Genomic DNA, 18,903 nt, shown 5'->3' with positions numbered 1-18,903 from the left:
CCAGCAGCAAAACCAAACCGTACGCTTGGTCCCAAGGCTGATGCGCACGGGTGGGCAATGCAAAAGGAATTTACCCTGTTTTCCAGTTTTTCCAAAAATACACTATCTCTGCCCCGACTTTTGCCTTGCTCTCTGAGGTTGGGGGTTATTTTCACATACAAATAATGACCAAGTATGAAGTTCATCTTGGGAGCAAGTTACGCAGGTGTAAACGTGCCCTCCTCATCCTGAGCATCCCGGGAGCTCAGAGCCGCTGTGGCAGCCCAGCCTCCTCTGCCGCGGGCACCTACTCGTCCCCAACGCCTTGTGCATCGCCACACGGCCAGGTCACGGCTCACCGCGACCAGGGTGACCGTATTTCATATTTCCCCTTCGCGTCGGGGCCGAGACCCCGAGCGTTGCCCTGGCAGACCCCGTGCCGGAGGAGCATATTTGGGGAGCCCCAGCCTCTGATCCCCTTGGCACCATTGACTCGATGGAAGTGCAGCCCCGACGCCGTGCCCGTGGCCTCTCCGAGCTTCGGTTTCTCCGTCTGCACAAAGGGAAACAGTGACAGAATAATATTTAACTGCTAGATAGAGGGGCTGCGAGGCCTAACTATGTAACAGCTGAAAATCTTCCATATGGCAATGTGCAATAAATGAGGAGCAGCGTTCCTCTCCCGCTCCCTCCCCGGATTCTTGTGGCAGAGTGGGAAGGAATCCGAGTTTGCAGGATCCCACATCTATGTTCAGTCCTGCAGATCATTTAGCAGAGAGGAGGGTAGTGAGAAACGCTTTGGAGTGCTTTGATCAGCGCTGCTAACGGTTTACTATGTAGACAAATTGCTGCATGTGACTGGAAAAAAGGCCACGTTTTGGTTCTTAACATTAGCCATGTGTCCGTTTGCATGGTGTCCACAACTTTTTCTTACCTTTTCCACATTTTTTTCCTTTTAAAAAATAATTGTCCAACAGCATAATAATATATATATTTTTTTGAAGTTCTGGTGCAAGTAGGTATTTATCATTTAATAAGACACTGAACTCACTTGGGAGAATATATATTATTACTAATGAAAATCATTATATTAGAGTGTGATTTTTTTTTCCTAAAGACTGAATGTAAAATCAGGTCCTTGATGGCCTTATACTTCCAAAGCCATTTATTTATTTTGTAATGGCAGCTATCGCTAATGGAGAACGATTGACCAGGAATGCGTGGAAATCTCTCTGCGACACAAAACGAGCACTGGTCGCTCTAGACTGTACTTCAGCCGCAAACGCAAAGATAATCCCTTATAACCTGAAATTACGTGTTTATTGTGAGGTGTGGACAGTCGGTGAACTGCTTGGCACTGTGTGAAACACTAAAAATTCTCTCTAGTTACTTATTTTACCGAATACTTCTCCAGTGGACTCCAAACGATGGTACGATGTCCGTAGGTTCGTACTGGCACTGTAATTTCCACAGGTAGGAACCTCCCGTCGCTTCAGCCTCTGTGCCTTGGGAACAGAGAGAAAATGTCAGAAATGAACCTTAAACCCAATTTCCTGTCCTTATCCGTAGTGAATCCCAAACTGAAGCCCATGGGATGGTCAGGCCCATAGTCCGGGCCAGCAGAATTCCTGACTTTGGGCTGGAAAGCCCGATGCCACCTTGCAGTCGTTGTAGGGCCTGTTTATGATGCCAGGGCAAGGTGGAGAAGCCGTCGCAGTATCGCTCACCTCAAAGGTTCAAATATCATGAGTCAGCCGCCCTCCCATCTACAAAAGAAGAAATCGTGAGATTTTAAAAATAGTCAAGATTGGGTTGGCTTTATTAGCCTTTGAGGTTTTCTGCCTCAGAGTTCCCATTTCCCAGCTCTCCTCCACGCTTACCAGAGTTAGAAGCTCGGTCTTCAAAATGCGAAATCCGAGATCATCCTGTAATCAATGACTACGGCAGCTCTGACTTTCCAGAAAAGAAAGCCCACCAAACCCTCCGATACTCAAGATAAAATGGTAAAAATTGGCAGTAGTGCCTTCATGCAAGAAGAAATCCTGGCCCATGTGGTTTAACTTTCTCTTTTGGCTTTTCACAAGCAGCGTAGTCAAAAATAAACCTAGTGGCAAATGGATATTTTAGATAGACAGTTTTGTTTAAAATAGATTAACTGTAAAGTATGTTTCTATGCTCTTTTTTGGTTTTTTTCGATAAGAGAAGTTTTATGGAAGGCGATGGATAAGCCCCCCGTGCCCTGCCCAGCTCCTAGTGGAGCTGAGGGGATGCGCTCGACCCCACCGTGCCTTAAAGTTGGCTTGTCTGGAAAGCAACCATAGGATGCAGCTTTGGTTTTCAAGAGCTAGTTTTGATCTAGGGGTTTAATACGTTATTAACTTCATGGGCTGGCTAGTGAATACAGTCTGGGTAGCATTTGAGGTCAAAGAAGTTTGATGTTTTACAGATTAAACTTGGCGGATGCTTGCAAAGATTGTCCCCTGGTTTGTTACACCTATGGATGCGCCTGTCTAACGTGTTCGATACGTACAAATGTACCAGAATTCAGTGGAATTGGCACTGGGCATGACACCCCCGAGTCGTAGCTGGCCAACCATTTCCATTCAGAAAAAAACCTGCAAAAGTACTTTTATTGAAATTATTTTGAAATTTAGTCTAGGCGCTGTCACGATGACCAGACTCAGGCACAAAGAAACCGTGGGGACAGGGACTGTGGTCGTGGCGTGGCTCTGGGTGCTCTCGGGGTTCAGACGCAGGCTGAGGCGGCGCCGCCGGCGCCCCCGGCTCTTCAATCCCGGCTTTCTGCTGGGATAACCACCCCTCAGGGCCACTCCACGAGCTGCGCCCGCTTAAAACATCTGCTGGAGAGTTTGTCCCCTTAACGAGAACGAGAGGAGGTAGTTCAGTGCCGGGGAAAAGGCTGGCTTCCTCCTGGCAGGGAAGCCTGGAAAGCAGGCGTGGGATTATTGGGTTGATGAGGATCGCCATCAATAGGTAGTCTGTAATATTAAAGCAGATGTATCCACATTTGGCTGCTTTAAAGTAGCTTTTTAGAGACTGTGGCTTTTAGGATCTGATTTATTCATATAGCATCTGTATAATTAGATATTTATACTGCATTCAGTCTATGGTGCACAAGTATCTGAATGCGAACCTCTTCCTGGAGAGAGAGGAGGGAGAATATTAATGTACAAAACTGCAGGAAAATAAGTGTTACCTTTAGTTGCAAGAGTTACAAAAAGAGATAATTACAAATGGCGTCGCCTAGTGTTCAGCAGGTTAATCTCGAACTCAGGTTGGGATCCTCCAAAACCAGAAACTGGCCAAGATCGTGCCCCCTCTGTACGTCTGTATAAGGAAGATGATGGTGCAACTTGTTCTTGGTTTGCCCAACATCTGGATGAGCTTTCCACAAGTCGGTTTGCGTCCCCTCCGGACATCCCTTGGGATTTTAACAAACCTTTAGCTCAGCTCTGGCGTCTCCTAACACAGACCTGGCTTTGGGGGCACGGAGCTGGGCTTTGCTTCTCTCTGTTTTGTTTTGCTTAAGTAGGAGAGAGGCTGGTCGGAAGAGGCTGGGGGGGCGCGAGGTGGGGCTTGTCTTCATGGGACCTCTGAGCGGAGGTCCTGGTCACGCAGCTGGGGCAAAAAGCTACAGCTGGGTAAAATTCTTCACATCTGGGCATTCAGAGCCACTTCTCCACCCACAGCGGGTACGTTTTAATAACTACACTCAAGGATTTGTCTAAGAAGGGTGAGATTATCCAAGTGACCCAGACTTAGAGGAATACTGGCTATTTTAGTCGTCTCACTTGATATTTTATCATAATCCGTTTCAATTTGTGACTGCAAGCTTGTCATCCAGCACATAGCCTCCCTTTCTTAGCCCCTCTTCTGAGGACCTCAGGTACAGTAGCGTTGGGAATGACTGCTCTCTCTTCCTGCCAGCGTCCTTTTTCTGTGGCTTTCTGGAAGGGCTGATTCCAGGCACGAAGTGTGCCGGTGGTGGAGCCGCTCCGTTGGGGTGAGAGGACGCCACCCAGTGCAGTTGAGCGAGGAGGGTGCTCAGCAGCTCACAGGATGAGGCCCTTTCCGAATTCTCTGTCTTGAAAATCCTGCTGGAAAAGCAGGGACCTATTCCCTCCTTCCGCCCCTCCTGGGCTAGGAGAGGTGGCAGAACCCTCCTTTCTCCTCCTCCTTTCTTCTCCTTCTTCTCCTCCTTCGCCTTCTCCTTCTTTCTCCTTCTCTTTTCTGCTCCTTCTTCTTCTCCTTCTTCTTCTTCTTAGATTTCTCCAATATTTCCTCACCATCTTCTGGAATTTGCCGCTGGGATCTGACACAAAAGAAGCAAGGAGAGAATGGAAACGAGTAAATATATACCAAAGTATTGAAATTCTATCACAGATGTTACAGCAGTGATGATTTCTAGGCAGCCCCACCTGGTTTCTCACCCCGTTCACCAGTTGGCCATACCTTGCCTGGGTGGCTGGTCCAGGGTGACCAGCAGTGCAAGCGGAAAACGGAACAGGAGGGCTGTAAAAGAAATTATTAAATTAGATAACGCTAAAGCAACTGGATTCTGACAACATGGTCGTGTACCATGGCACCCCACCCCACCACCACCACGCGTGGGGTGCCATGGTACGCGACCATGTTGTCAGAATCCAGTTGCTTTAGCGTTATCTAACTACCACACAGTAGGAGCCATATCCACCTGAATTTGTCCCTACTTGTGTTGCGTTCAGGGAATCTGTTTATACTGTAAGCACACGGATGAGTTACACCTGATCAGCCTTGTTCTGTTATCGGGGACCTAGAAGATGCTGAAAGAATGATGCCTAGCCCAGAAAGTGCTGAAATAATGCAATATTGGAGGATTTTGTGCATCTCTTAGGTTGTATGTATTTTGAAGTCCCCTGCCCTTTGGTGGCATTCCCTCTGGGTTCGGCATAACACCGTTTTTACCAAACCAAAGGTTTAAATACTCATCCTTGACCCTTTACATGGAAACCAAGTATCTCTTGGGCGATGGAGAGGACCCTTGTGTCAGGCAGACCCACGGGGAAGCTGCTGCTCCTCATCGGTGCGGTGCTGGTAGTGGCACGGGGCGGTGGGACACGTTGTCCCCACGTCACTCCTCCCACCTGTGCCTCGGCGTCTCCACACCGCCAACCTCTCGCTAAGACGAAGGACGTAATTGCAGCGTTGCCGGCATCACTAAGGGCTGGAAGATGCCGGACACCCGCCAGATGTGGGGGTGGGTGCTCGGCAGCACGGATGCTGGCATGGGGGCTGCAGGGGGTCCTGCACAGGTGCACCCTCACACCGGCCTGGCCGGCGCACAATCCTGGTGGCAAATCCTCGCCTTTGCCGATGCCGAGTCCTGCCGGGGAGCTTGGCTCTGCAGCAGCCCCCGTCAAACACAAAACCCAGCGCACAACAACCGCTTTTGCCTGGTTCAGCGAAAATCCCCACCGTGGCTACGCCGCGGCCAGATGCAAATTCATCGAGCGCTGCATTTGGAGATTAAAACACCAACAAAGATTTAATTTTTTAAAAAGGCTGCTTCTCCTCAGATAATTCCCCTTATATTTTTAGCGGTTTGCTCTTTTAATCAATGGGCTCCCGTTAGCCCAGCTCAGGCCCTGGAGGTGCGTCCCTGTCTGTGCCAATGGCAGACCCGCACTCCCGAAAGCTGGACAATGCCATGCGGGGGCTGGACAATGCCATGGGGGGGGCTGGACAATGCTATGGGGAGGCTAGACGGTGCCATGGGGCAGCTGGATGATGCCATTGGGCAACTGGATGATGCCATGGGCTGGCCGGATGATGCTGTTGGGCGGATGGACAATACCAAGTAGCAGCTGGACAATGCCTTGGGGGCTGGATGATGCCGTGGGGGGGCTGGACGATGCCTTGCGGGCTGGATTATGCCATGGTGGGTCTGGACAATGGAATGGGGTAGCTGAATGATGCTTCGGGGGCTGGACAATGCTATGGGAAGGCTGGATGATGCTGTGGGATGGCTGGACAATGCTATGGGGTGGCTAGATAATGCCATGGGATGGCTGGACAATGCCTTGGGGGCTGAATGATGCTATGGGGGGGGCTGGACGATGCTGTGGGGTGGCTGGATGATGCCATGGGGCAGTTGGATGATGCCATTGGGTGACTGGACAGTGCTGGGGGGGTGGGGCTGGATGATGCTTTGGGGGCTGGATGATGCTTTGGTGGGGTTGGACAGTGCCGTGGGGCAGGTGGATGATGCCATTGGGCAACTGGATGATGCCATGGGGGCTGGACGATGCCATGGGGAGGCTGGACGATGCCGTGGGGCAGCTGGACGGTGCCATTGGGCAACTGGACGATGCTGTGGGATGGCCAGATGATGCCGTGGGGTGGCTGGATGACGCCGTGGGGGTGTCCCGAGCAGGGCTGTGTTGGGGGGCTGGTGGGGCAGAGGGGTGTAGGAAGGGGTGGATGGGCGGCGGAGGACAGCGTAGCCTGGTCTTCCGTCATTTCCAAGCCCTACACGTGGTCAGCATCTCTCCGATAGTATTCCTGGCTGTTTATTAATATTATGGAATTTATGTAAGATACACATTTCTATTTCTGAAAAAAGAAAAAAGCATCAAATATCCGGGACAATCACAAGTTCCCGAGCGAGGCAGGAAAATATATTAAAGTTATCTCAATGTATGTGTCGAACGCAAATATGATATGTTAAAGTAATTAATTTTTATTGTCATGTGTTGAGAATTATGTTATAGTTATGGGCTTACTCCCTGCAAACCGCATTAACTTCTTATCATGTTGTGTACAATATATTTATACTGAAATTCTCCCATTCAGGCGAATGAAAGCACTAATATGACAGGATCCAAATTAAGTTGGACCGTTCCCCGCGCCGAGGTTGCAAAAAAACAAACCCAAATCATCTGCAGTCATTTTCGTGACACATTGGTCACGATTCAAGGGCTGCCTTGCAGAGTCGCGGGGCTCTCGCCGTTTCCATGATCCGTAGACATCGACACGGGAAATTTTTCGAATTAGCCGGTGCCAGTCAGAAAAAGCTTGTTCTGCGGGAATTAGGGGGTCGCTTCCGTGGCAGGAAAGCGATGAAGTTAGACGAGTTAAAGGTCCATCCAACCTAATTCTGTGGTAAAATTTGCACTAAAATGCAATGCTCGTTGTAGAACTTTGTGTGGAGCTGTGAAACTCCAGCTTTTATTAGGAGAGAAAAAACGCTGCTTTGCAGTTTGCAAAGGCCGGGGGGGGGGGGTTGGGGAGAAGGGGCTTTATTTCTAGTATTTCTAGGGGTGTATTGAAAACACCAGTTTGGGGTTTTTTTTTCTAAATAAATGATCAAAGCACTTTGTTGTTTTTCACCTCTGGAGCATCAATATCCACGTTGGTAGGAAGCTGGGTTTATAAAGTGGATTTACTGGTGCAGTGAAGGCTCTGCCGGTCTGTGCCGAGCCCTGGGTCCGAGGAGCCTTTTTCCTGCCTTTCTGGTGGAGCGTTTTGTCGCCCATTGACCTGCCGTCGTCGGGATTTTTGGCCTTATGTATTCTACGCTGAGGGTGGTTTAAAGGTTACAAATGTGATCTTGTCAGATTGACAACTAACTGTTCTAATGAGGAAAAAATCCTCAAAGCATGAAATTTGAATGAAATGTGTGATTATAATTCAAGTACTGTTTACCCAAACCTCCGGGGACCTCCCGAATAAATGCAGAACAAGTGAGTTAGATAAACCTCTGCTCCTTCTTTCCCGGTTTTTCCCCTTCCTCTTGCGTCCACGGCCATCCGGGCGGAAAGCGGGGGAAAAGGCAACTTTGCGGGGTGGGCTGGGGATGGCGTTCCCCGCGCTTTTTGCGGGCGATGGATGCCGGCCGCGCCGGGGAGCGAGGAAATAGGGGCTTTGAATTATTAAAGTTGAGCCCGCAGACTGGCTGGATGCTCGGATGGCATTTGCTTCGGCATATGCAAATGATTTAGTTTCATTTGGGATCAATTCCCAGGGGCCCTCCTTTCCTGTGATGCTCTGAATTTGGCAGGCTGGAGTCAGTCCCGGCGGGGGGGGGGGCTGTATCCCCCCCTTCCCTCCCCGCCCCCCCCCCCGCCCGGTTGTGTGCGGGGCGATGCTTGTCAGCAGCGGGACGGGGCCGCGCTGTTTATTATTTAAAACTTACGAAATAATTTAAAAAAAAAAAATTAAAATTAACGGGGGAGGTGGTGAGGCGGGGGGGAAGGGGTGGTTTGCGCGGGGCTGCGCGGGCGCGGCAGCTGCGCACAATGCTGGGAGCGCGCCAGCAGCACGGACAGATGGCGGAGTTATTAGATGTGCATCAGACGATTCCCTTCCTGCCACTCGCTTTTTAATCAAATTAAAACAAAAAAAAAAAAAAAAAGAGGGGGGAAAAAAAGGGAAAAAAAAAAAGACAAAAAAGAATTAAAAAAAAAAAAAAGGAGGGAGAGGGGGAGGCAATTAAGCGCATTTGTATTCCGCTCGGTAATGGGCCCGGCTCCGCGGGCGGTGCGCGGGGCGGTGCGCGGGCGCGCGGGGCGGTGCGCGGGCGCGGGGGGGGGTGGGGGGTGGTGGGGGGGGGGTGGGTGATGGCGCGGGGGGGGAGCGCAGCCTCCGCCCCCGCGCGGCGAATGGTCTCGCCCTGCTTTGCATATCGAGCGCGCCTGGCCCGGCCATATGGGAAGATGCGAGTGGAGGAATTGTTGTGAAAAAAGGGAAGAAGCCGAGTTTGAAATAAAAAAGTTGGGAGCGCGGGCGCGGAGGGGGACGGCGGCGGGACCATGTACTGCGCATACACCATCCCCGGCATGGGCGGCAACTCCCTCATGTACTACTATAACGGGAAAGCGGTAAGCGGGCGCGGCAATTAAAGGTGTAATTTGGGCGAGTTGGGCGGCGGTGGTGGCGACGGGGACGAGCATCCTCCGCGCCGCGCGGGCCCGCGGGCGGCCGCCGCTTCGGCCGCCGAAGGCGCGTTTGGGGGGCTTTTAGTGTAGTTTGGTTTTTTTTTTTTTTTTTTGTGGGGGGGGCGCGCTAGGAGGGTTTAAAAGTTTGGGGTGAAGTCAAAATAGCGCAAAGCAAAAAAAATAAGAAGAATAAAGGGCGGGGAAGGGTGGGGGGGAGCTGCGCGGGTGCGGGTCCAAAAGTAGGCGTAAAAAAAAAAAAGGGAAAATGCCCCAAAAGCCCCATTCGCACCCGCATTGCGGGGACTTGCCTGTGCCGGCTCACTTCGGGCCTTTTTATTTTTTTACTTCCCCCCCCCTCCCCTTTCCAACAGAAACGCTTTATTTAAGAAGAAAAAAAAAAAAAGTAAAAAAAAAAAAGTAAAAAAAAAAAAGTAAAAAAAAAAAGTGTCTGGTATTTTGTGCATAACCCCAGCAGAAGGTTTATACTTGCCATCTGGAGGTTTATTTTTTTTTTCTCTGGCTGGGTCTTGAGAAAGAAAAGTATTTCAGTATATTTTAAAATATTTGGGGGGGGGGAAGGGGGAAGGGCGAGGTAAGGAGGGAACTGTTGCTGAAGGGAGAGGAAAATAAAATTGGGCAGTGGTGGGAAGGGAGGGCAGCGCGTGGGGGGAGCGCAAACCGCTCGGCTTCTGCCTTCTTTCAACTTTCCATCCTTCATCCCATCCCAGTCGGGGCGGCGGAGCCGGGGGGGGGGTGGGGGGGTGCGGGGATGGGGCGCACGGGGGGCTGTGGAGGCATGTGGGCCGGGGAGCCGATCCTCCAGCCAGCCCGCAGCCTGTCGGGGGGGAAAGGCACTCTCATGAATGAACATCTGTTTGAATAACTGACTTTTTTTTTTTTTTTTTTTTTTTTTAAAAATATGCTTATTGGCGAGACTTGTGGGCCTCGGCTTTTGTTTTGAATATTTTTGCAAAGAACGCGTTGCGGTAAGGCAGGACACAGCCCGCGGGTAGAAACTAAGGGTATTTGCACAGGAAAAACAGTTGACATTTAAAATTTTTAAAAAGAAAAAAAAATATATATAAATTTATTGCGGGGTGCTTCTTTTTTTCCCTTCTATTTTTTTTTTTTTTTCTTCATTTTAAAGAAATGATTCCTATTCCAGAGCTGTTAAGGCTACACCTAAAGTCTACCTGACATTCCCATGCATGGCAGGGCCGGCAGCCTCGGTAGCTTTTAAAAGACAAAAGTTCCGAAGCGCTGCTATTCATCCTCAGTAAGTAATAAAATCCCGGCGACAGCCGCCCGCGAGCGGGAGGCAGCGATGCACAGCGTCAGGCCCGCGCTAAACAATTTCCAACACTTACACCAACTTTCATCATTATTGGCATTTTTCTGGCGGGGGTGGGGGGGCGAGACGGAGTGTTTGATAAGTCACATGGAGGTGAGGGGGGTTCTATTTGTTGGGTTTTTTTTTTCCCAATTATTCTGTTTGTGTGTGTATATATATATATTTTTTTTTTTTTTCAAATAATTAAACGTAAAGTGAAATTCCCGGCCTGCCTGGTGAGCGGCCCTACGCTCTGTGCCACCGCGGCTGGGGACAGTGAGACCGTCCTGTCGTCCTCCCGGAAAACTGCCGACTGCGACATCATAACGCTCATAAACCCCCCTCGCCTGCCGGGCCCCTTTTTTCCCCAATTCTTTGTGTTTTCCAGAAGGTAGAAACCGGGCTGGCTCTGTCCCGGGAGATGCGTTTCCAGGCGCCGGTGGAAGGTGTCGGTGCGAAGCCGGCCTGGCCTCGGCGGGGACACAAAGAGGGAGGCGAGGGTGCCCGCGCCGCCGGGGGGGACAGACCCCTGCCCGTGGGGCTGGGGGTGATGCAGCCCCCCAACCTTTGGGAAAGGGGGCGGGGGGGATGCGGATAAAAGTATCCCTGCGTCCACTTGCCAAGGCGATTTTTTGTGTTTTCCAGAGCCGGCATTGTTCTGGCTGCGGTTCCGCATTGTGCGGCTCTTGATGCGGTGCCAGGCATCGTGCGGAGCTCGGGGATGCCAGGCAGTAATTGTCCCCCACGCCGCCGCGCGGGGACCCGCCGCGCAGGGGGGGGTCACCCAGTTGTCGGGGCAGAGCAGGGCTGCGCCCTCCTTCTCCCCCAACTTCCCTTGGGCAGGAAAGACAAGAGTTTTGAATTCTTCCTTCTTCCTTTTTTTTCTTCCCCCCCCTTTTTCTTCCCCCCCTTTTTCTTCCCCCCCTTTTTCTTCCCCCCCTTTTTCTTCCCCCCCTTTTTCTTCGCCCCCCTCTTTCTTCCCCCACTTTCCCCCCTTTTTTCTCCCACTTTCCCCCCCCTTCCCCCTCCCTTCCTCTCCTTCCACCCTGCTTCTTCCCCCCCTTTTTTTCTTCCTCTTTTTTTTTCCCCCCATTTTTCCCCCCCCCACTTTTTTTTCCCCCTTCCCCCCCCCCCCCTTTTTTTTTTTTTTCCCAGTGACAACTCAATTACTTGTTTAAATTCAGTTTGAACTCTCTGAACTGCGAGCAGGCAGCGGAAGCAGGTCTTCCCTGGGAATAAACAAAAGAAGAAGGGGGGGGGGGAAGGCAAAATGATTCCAAAGCCCTCTGAATCGCAGTTGCTGTGGGAAGAGGAGCGCGGTTGGGTACAGAAGTCACAAAAATGGCTGGAAAAAAATTCAACTGCCAGAAAGGCGAGATTTGCAGAACACGTTTTCTGCGACTTGCTGTATTCCGCCCCCCCTCCCCGGCTCGCAGGGCTGTTTTAGGAGAGCTCGCTCTGGGGGAGAGCACTTTTTGCCTTTAACTATTTACTGATGGGCCTCGGTAAGAAACCTTTTCCTTCACGTCTCTCGCGATAAGAGGGTATTTGTTTTAGAAAATGTTAAAAGAATAGCAAACCTGCCGGCGTCAAATAATAAACTGGAAAGATAAGGTGGTGTTTGGTGATGACACTGATGGGATGAGATACGTGTCGGGCTCCCGATGCACTTTTTTTCTCCTAAAATATTATAGAAAAGGCGTTTTAGCCAAGGAGTTAGAAATGTGCACTATTATATCGTATCCGTGATTAACTAAATTAACACTTTGATGACGTTAGAAGCAGTGGAACAAGCAGAGCCATTTTTTCCCTGCGCCTGGCTTCTCGTTGCCCGCGACGCGTGCGATATTTTCGGATGTGCACGTTACCTGGGAGGGGAGGGATGCAGGATGGCTGTCTAAATTCGATTTTCAGAATTGCTTATTTGCTAGTGCATCTCACTGAGATTTTAATAAAGTATTATTTGGTCATAGACGATATATTTAAATGCAGGGAACTATAAAGAGGGAATTATTGCAAATGGAAATGAAAAACAAAAGTGGCAAAATTTTCTTTTAATGGTATCTTAAGATCACATCATCAGCTCCCACCACGCGCATGTGTTAAATCATATAGGGAAACCTATAATTATTGTAATTGCTCTTTTTGCTTTATCCTAACAAGCTTCAACCCATCTCTCAAACTAGTTGTTTTGAAATAGTTATTTGTCAAGTCATCAAATCACAAAAAAGTAAATGCTAATGAGTTTTCCCTGTTTACATGCTGTCTGCTGTTCTTATTATAAAGCTTTTCAACTCCATAAAGTTCCGAGCTGAAGATGAATGCTCCCTGGTATCGTTCCTGCTAATAGGCCAGGCCAAAGAGTGCAATAATTCCATGTACCAACGCGTAATAATGACAAGTGCGGAGTTGTGAATGGCACGGGGCTGGCGGCGCGCGGGGAAAGTTGTCTTCGGCAGCGGGAGGAGGGAGAAACCCCACCGAGGAGACGCGGGACCCCCCCGGAACACCCCCTCACCCCCCCGCCCCTCGCCTCGGTCCCCGCATCCCCGGGGCCGGAGCGGCCTCGGGCAGCTCCATGCTGCTGGGGGTGGGGGGGGGATCCGCTTCCATTAAAGCAGTGTCAGGCGGTGCTTCGCTGGGAATACTGGGAGCACTGGGAGGAAAAAAAAATAAAAATTTATTAGGCAAAGTTACAAGATACTTTATTTCCGAAGGGGTTCGCGGGGGGGGTGGGATTTTGTAAGAAAGTAACGCTGAATTTACAGCTCCCTCATCAAATTGCATCCACAGAGGGGTCGCTGGGGCTTCCTGATTAGAAATCCATATGTGCGCGGATGCGAGGCATAGATAGAACGGCCGGAGAAACCCGGGCTCTGCTCAGCGCCCGGCAGAAGCCAAAAGCCCCGCCAGACTTTTCCAATATTTGGGGGCTTTATGGAAGGGCTGGACGTTTGTTTCTGTCATCAATGAATGTAATCTGGTAGGCTCCCTGCCGACAACAACAGACCCAAATTGTGTAAATTATATGCATATATATATATACAAACACGTGAAACTATGTCTATAGTTATATATACACGCGCGTTTTGACACAATCGGTGGGTTTGTGTTTCACGTTCTGGAGGAAAGGGAAGGGAGGCGGGAGGCGTTTGTTCTGCATCTTTGAGGTAGCAGAAATAACCGTAGCGCTTGTTTTTAAGGAGCAGGAGAACTTCCCATCCCATTAAAATTTACACTTGGCAGGTCCCGTCGCTTTCTCCCCGTTCGACGTGAGGGAAAGAGAAGCGGCCTCCCGTTTGCAAAGCTGCGTTTTGCTGAGATACTGTAGGAATTGTTAAAGCTCAGCGTCCCGGCAGGATGTTAGGCTGAATCTTCGTTGTAAATATGCTTTGCATGTGCTGATCAGAGGGAAGTTCACCTCTCCGGCTGGGCCGGTTTGGAAATTATTGCAGTGGTGGGGTTTTTTGGGTTTGCCTTTTTTTTTTTCTTTTTTTTTTTTTTTCCTCAAAAAGAAATTATAAATAGAAATTTATTTTATTTGGTTAAAGATTTGACGGTAGATGTGGAAAATGATGTTTGAGTGTTGACATCTTCTAATGGCGTATATTATGAGCTGCTTTTTTGTGGGCAGGGCCGGGGGGGGGGTTAACAAAAGATCTAATGGCTGGTGCAGTCTTTAAATACCTTTCCAATTGATCTACAGGAAATTGTGCAGAAGAATTGTTTGTTTCCTGTTTCAGTATAAATCTGGTTTGCATTATACTTGGTTTACTGTAAAATTGCCGTGGCACTTTGGAGACGTGGGATTTGGTTCTTTTGCAGCGGGAATTTAGTTTGAAAAGTGAATTTTTTAGCCTGCCTCGGCCAGTTGCTTTTTCCGAGTTTATGATACTGTGTTGCTAGTGGAGCTTTTTTTTTTTTATTATTATTGTTATCGTATGGTGGTGGTGGTGGTGGTGCTGCGTTAGAGCGGCCTGTGGAGTTGTGCAGCCTGGCGGGGTGGTGGGAGGGGTGCCCGCAGGGCACGCGGGGCCGGTGAAGGACGGGGGGAACTGGTCCAGGCACACCCTACCTGCGCTGAACTGCCCGCCCTTCCTTTCTATTGCTTTGCCTTCACTTTTTTTTTTTTCTTTTTTTTTTTTTAAAAAAGAAAGGGAAGTTAGTTTTTTGTGGAGCTGATCAGTGCCTATCTGCTGCTGGTTCCTGGCGCTGCCGCCCTCCTCCCTCCCGCAGCCTGCGAGGGCATCTTTTAACTCTGCAGGTGTTTTTCCAAACGGAAAGGAGCTTAAAATCATCTTTTCAAAATTCCAGGGCCACGCAGAACTTTCAATATGTCATTGCCAACGCTCGGTAATAAAAATGGGCTTATTTTCTGCTGAAAATAACGTTATGTAGAGGAAGAAGCTGGTTTTAACTAACACCGGCCAGTGCGTACCCGCTGTTTTCATATCAAAAGTGTTTGTATTTATTATTGTTTGGTGAATCAAAAGGTCTGCTCCGGCGGCGGGCTGCGATCGTTACGTCAGCAACGAGCTCTCCCTCCCTTCTCTTCCTCCGGACGGGGGAGAAATTCTCAGGCTCATTAAAAACTTTCCGTGGGTCTCTCCGGGTGCGGTGGGGCGACGGCCTTCCCAGTCGTGGCCCGGTTCCCTGTAGGTGTCACACGGGGTTTAGCCTCTACCTTTGTTCCGGCCTGGCCAGTCAGTGTCACTGATCCCCCAAAAATTAATCCAAAAATCCAAAAGTATAGATTCCACCGGAATATGTTTCTCCCCCCCTCCCCCCCCCCCCCAAATTCAGGGCAGGTCTTGCTTTTCTCAACTTACTGAATTTATGTGTCTTCGTTTGTGAGGTTTTTGGTTTTTCTTCTTTTTTTTTTATATTTTTTTAGGGGGTGGTATGTTGTTTTTTTTTCTTGTTGTTGGTTTTTTCTTGTTGTTGTTGGTTTTTTTCTTGTTGGTTTTTTCTTGTTGTTGGGTTTTTTCTTCTTGTTTTTTTTTCTTGTTGTTGTTTTTGTTTTTCCTGAGAAAGTATTATTACAAGGTTACCTCCTGTACGTCAAAGGGACTTTTAAAGTTGGAAGTTGGCCGCAGGAGGAGCAGAATCAGACCTTTGCTCTCGAGGCTCCCATCCCTTTGTGCTGTGGGGTGTCTGGTTTCCTACGGCACAGCGTCACCTCGGGATGCTCCCAGCTTTTTCCCAGGCAGAGGTGCCCGCGTGAAATCCGGCACAAACCTCCCAGCTCCATTTTAACCTCGCCTGCAGACAAACACACTCCGCAGTTTGCTGCGGGCGATGTGGCACTTGAGCTTTGAATTCTTTCCCCTGTAAGGACGTCGGTTTTGCCTATAAAATTAATAATACTTTAAAAAAAAAAGAGAAAAAAAAAAAGAAAAAAAAAAGGCAACACCCCCCAAAGTTTGAGCAGAGGAAATTTCATCCACCTGCAGAGCTTTATTAGGTGTCTGCACAGGAGTGGGGCTGGTGTGAGAACTCATGTGCACAAGATCAAATTGTTCTTTAAGCCCTTTTTTTGTAATGAAAAGCAGCTGAAGAGCAGCAGAGGGGTCTGCAGCCCCCGGCGAGGGAGGGAGGGAGGGAGGGAGCTGGGTGCCGCCGGGGTTCAAGGGCGCCGGGACGCGGCAGCGCTGGCCGTGGCTCCCCGGCGATGCCGTCCCGGTAATTGGAGGGGCCGCGCGGGGAAGGTTGTGGGGCAGCTGCTGCCATTGTCACCCACCCGCGCATGAAATAGGGGCCGGAGACAATCCCGGCCAAGGTTCGACTTGGCTTTTTCACCTCTGGAGCTGCAGAGCAGCGGTGGGTGCGCGCCAGCCCCAGCCCTGACAAAGGGGACGGCCGCGGCGAAAACCAAACCTCGCCGCTGTAAAAATAGCTCTTTGCTCACCCCGTGGCCTTTCGTAATTGCAGGGAAAGGAGTTTATCCAGCATCTGGTTGAATCATCGTTATTAAATTCTGTTATTAGCCCTATACGTTGGATTTCTTTTTTTTTTTCTTTTCTTTTTTTTTCCCCTGAAATCCACGATAGCAGCAGTCGTACCTCCTGGAAGACACAGGGCACAAATAACTCATCCCTCAAGGACAACCTCATGGAAAAGGTCTTGTGCAGCCTATCTGGCGACCCCCCTTTTTTTTTTTTAGGAAAAATAAAAAAAAAAAAGAATAATGCTGAATTACTCAATGGCTTTCTAATGAATAAAACAAACCAAATTGATGTAACATGCATATTTAAACCCATTCAGTTAAGTACTGACGTGATTAAAATAATCAAATGTATTACTTAAAAAATTAAAAAGGATAAGTTCTGCGCCCCATTATTTTATTGACTTTTAAATATCAATTGCAGAAATGTTTACGTTCCTAATGGCATTATGAAGCTAAACTGGGGAATTGGAGGGAAAAAGTTGATTTCCCGGCATGTTATTATTGCCGCACCTGCCGTGGCGGTGGCTGGGGAGCGGCGTGGGGACAGGGCCGCGTCCTCGGGCCCCCTCTCTGTGGGGTGACGGGGACCGCGCGCGTCTCTGAAGCGCCGCTTTGCTTTTATGCTCCTTCTTTCAGAAATCTTCCGCAGCTTAGAAAATAGTATGCACACAGAGGGAGAGGTAGTACGCGCTGATACCTGCTGTATGACCCCGGCAGCAGGGTCTCTGCATCCCTGTGTATTATAACCCTTTATATTATATGGGTTTGTATTACCATTGGCAAAAAGCCTTAATCTAGGCGAGAATCCCAGCTGGGTAAGGCTAAACCTGCTTCAATACAATCTCCACCAAGTGCCACTTCTCTACAGTCCGGCAGCACAGTGCTGTGCCCCCCCCGCCCCCGTGGTCCCTGCGCCGCACCGAGGGATGCTCGGTGCTGGTCCCTGCCGTGGGCTTCCTGCCGCGCTTCCCGGGGCTGACCCGATGTTCCTCGTCTTTCCTGCATTTTAGCTAAATCTTTGTTACTGCACACTCTGCTTCTTACAGTCTTGAATTCGATCGTTGGGAATGGGAATAAAGGAATAGTCCGGCTGCTTTTAGATGTGGCTCTGCCCCCACGTGAGACGGGTGGAAGAGGAGAGCAGCCGCAGCAGTGAGGAAGCTGTCAGTGGCTTTGCGGTGGCCGTCGGTTGAGGTGCGGAGACAATGACCCGTTTGGAGTTAGAGAAGCGTTTGAATTCCTACGATTTCCGAACACCTGATACGTATTGCGTCTCTCTTACATCCCCTCCGGCTTCGCGGCGAAAGGCTTGCAGAAATACATCCCCAGTCATGCTGTGGCTGTCGGACTCGAGGTTTTTCCAAATTAACGCTATTTCCAGAATTAAAAAATGCTCTTCAGCTGTGGCACAGGGGAGGGAGGGGCGTTTAACCAGAAACCCAAATGTATTTCTTGCCGTTACAAACCTTTTCCGTGCCTATTGCAGAAGGTAAATCCCTGGCGTCTGCGATTGGCACCGGAGCCCGTTAGATGTCCGTGTGCTCCTGGTGCTGGTCCTGCGGGAAGTTGGGCCGGCAAAAGGAGGGACGCGGAGGGATCAGGCATCTTCGCTGCCATCCCCAGTGTGGTTTGGGAATGGGGACAGCTGCCAGGCTTGGGGGTGGCAACTGCCAGGATGCGAACCTGGTTTTCCTATTAACACCTGAAAAAGAGATGGGGTAGCACTGAAAACTTACAGACGGTGACAGAAGGTGATAGGCAGCGCTTCCGGAGAGTAATCCCGCTTCCCAGCAGTCGCCTAATGGATGAGGAGCCTGGGTGAGGAGCCCAGGAGCCCTCGCAGAGCGTGCGGGGTGGTTTGGGGGCTGTGGGAGCCGCTGCCCGGGTGGGTGCTCCCGGGCAAATTTAGTCACTAAATAGAACGTCACTTTTTCTTTCCCACTGTTGGAGACCTCTGACTCGTAAATAAAAGCCATCTCCAGGATAAAACTTACCAGTCGCTATTTTTATCAGGAAAACAACAACAACAACTGGTGTGGAAGTTGTTGAGGGGTTTTTTTTTGACTTCCTAAATTAGCATTTTACATACTGTTCACCATTCCAGAAGTTAAACGCGTGTTGGTTTTGGTGCTTCGTTAGAATACAATGCTTTTTGGGCTAATCTGCTTCAGGCAGAGATTGGTTGCAAGGTGAGCGGTCCCTGTTCAGCCCCAGCTCCTGGTGGACGATAGCCGCCATCCGTTGGGAGGATATTTTTTTTTTAATTATTTTTATTTTAAATTATATTTTTTTTCCTCCCCAGCCTGCCCTTTCTCGCACCACTGGCAGATGTATGGGGAAGGGGCGGGGGGGGGGTCACTTCTGATTAGAAGAGCCAGTGTTCAGTGCCTACGGAGAATTCGTGTTCAGTACGGTTTCAGGAAGCGTAGGATAATAGTCTGCTCCAGCGTCGAGAAGGAATAAATATCCCGCCCCCCCCATTCCCGGGGAGCACCGTCTCCCCTGGTTAACGAAGCTCGAGCGCCGTGCCAGCGCACATCTGGCTGGTGAGGAAGGGCTGTTGATTCTGCCAAAGCCAAGAGAGGGCACCTTGTAGGGGAAAATAAAATTACACATGTATAGACAGCTCTGTACTGATCACTTCTGGCAGAAGCCTGTTTCTGATAATCCCCCTCGCTGCCTGAGCCACACACACAGATCTGTGGAAGTCG

General features: G+C 49.8%; 1 protein-coding gene across 31 annotated transcripts in view; it reads left to right on the top strand.

The window, feature by feature from the left end:
- TCF4 (transcription factor 4) overlaps positions 1-18,903 on the top strand; it is a 237,371-nt gene that overhangs the window by 160,746 nt on the left and 57,722 nt on the right. For 2 of the 31 annotated variants that reach the window (XM_063320790.1, XM_063320786.1), the window contains exon 1: positions 8,665-8,858. The exons of 26 other annotated variants lie outside the window; for them this stretch is intronic. In XM_063320790.1, the coding sequence (XP_063176860.1) occupies positions 8,790-8,858 (69 nt within the window). In that variant the 5' untranslated portion in view covers positions 8,665-8,789. Of the gene's footprint in view, positions 1-8,663; positions 8,859-11,665; positions 11,751-18,903 lie in introns of those variants that run through there. 3 more of the 31 variants (XM_063320787.1, XM_063320785.1, XM_063320788.1) reach the window with 3 other exon arrangements.

The sequence above is a fragment of the Chroicocephalus ridibundus genome, chromosome Z (genome assembly GCF_963924245.1).
Source record: "Chroicocephalus ridibundus chromosome Z, bChrRid1.1, whole genome shotgun sequence".
In the NCBI taxonomy this organism is placed as follows: domain Eukaryota; kingdom Metazoa; phylum Chordata; class Aves; order Charadriiformes; family Laridae; genus Chroicocephalus; species Chroicocephalus ridibundus.
This window is presented reverse-complemented; position numbering and strand designations above follow the sequence as displayed.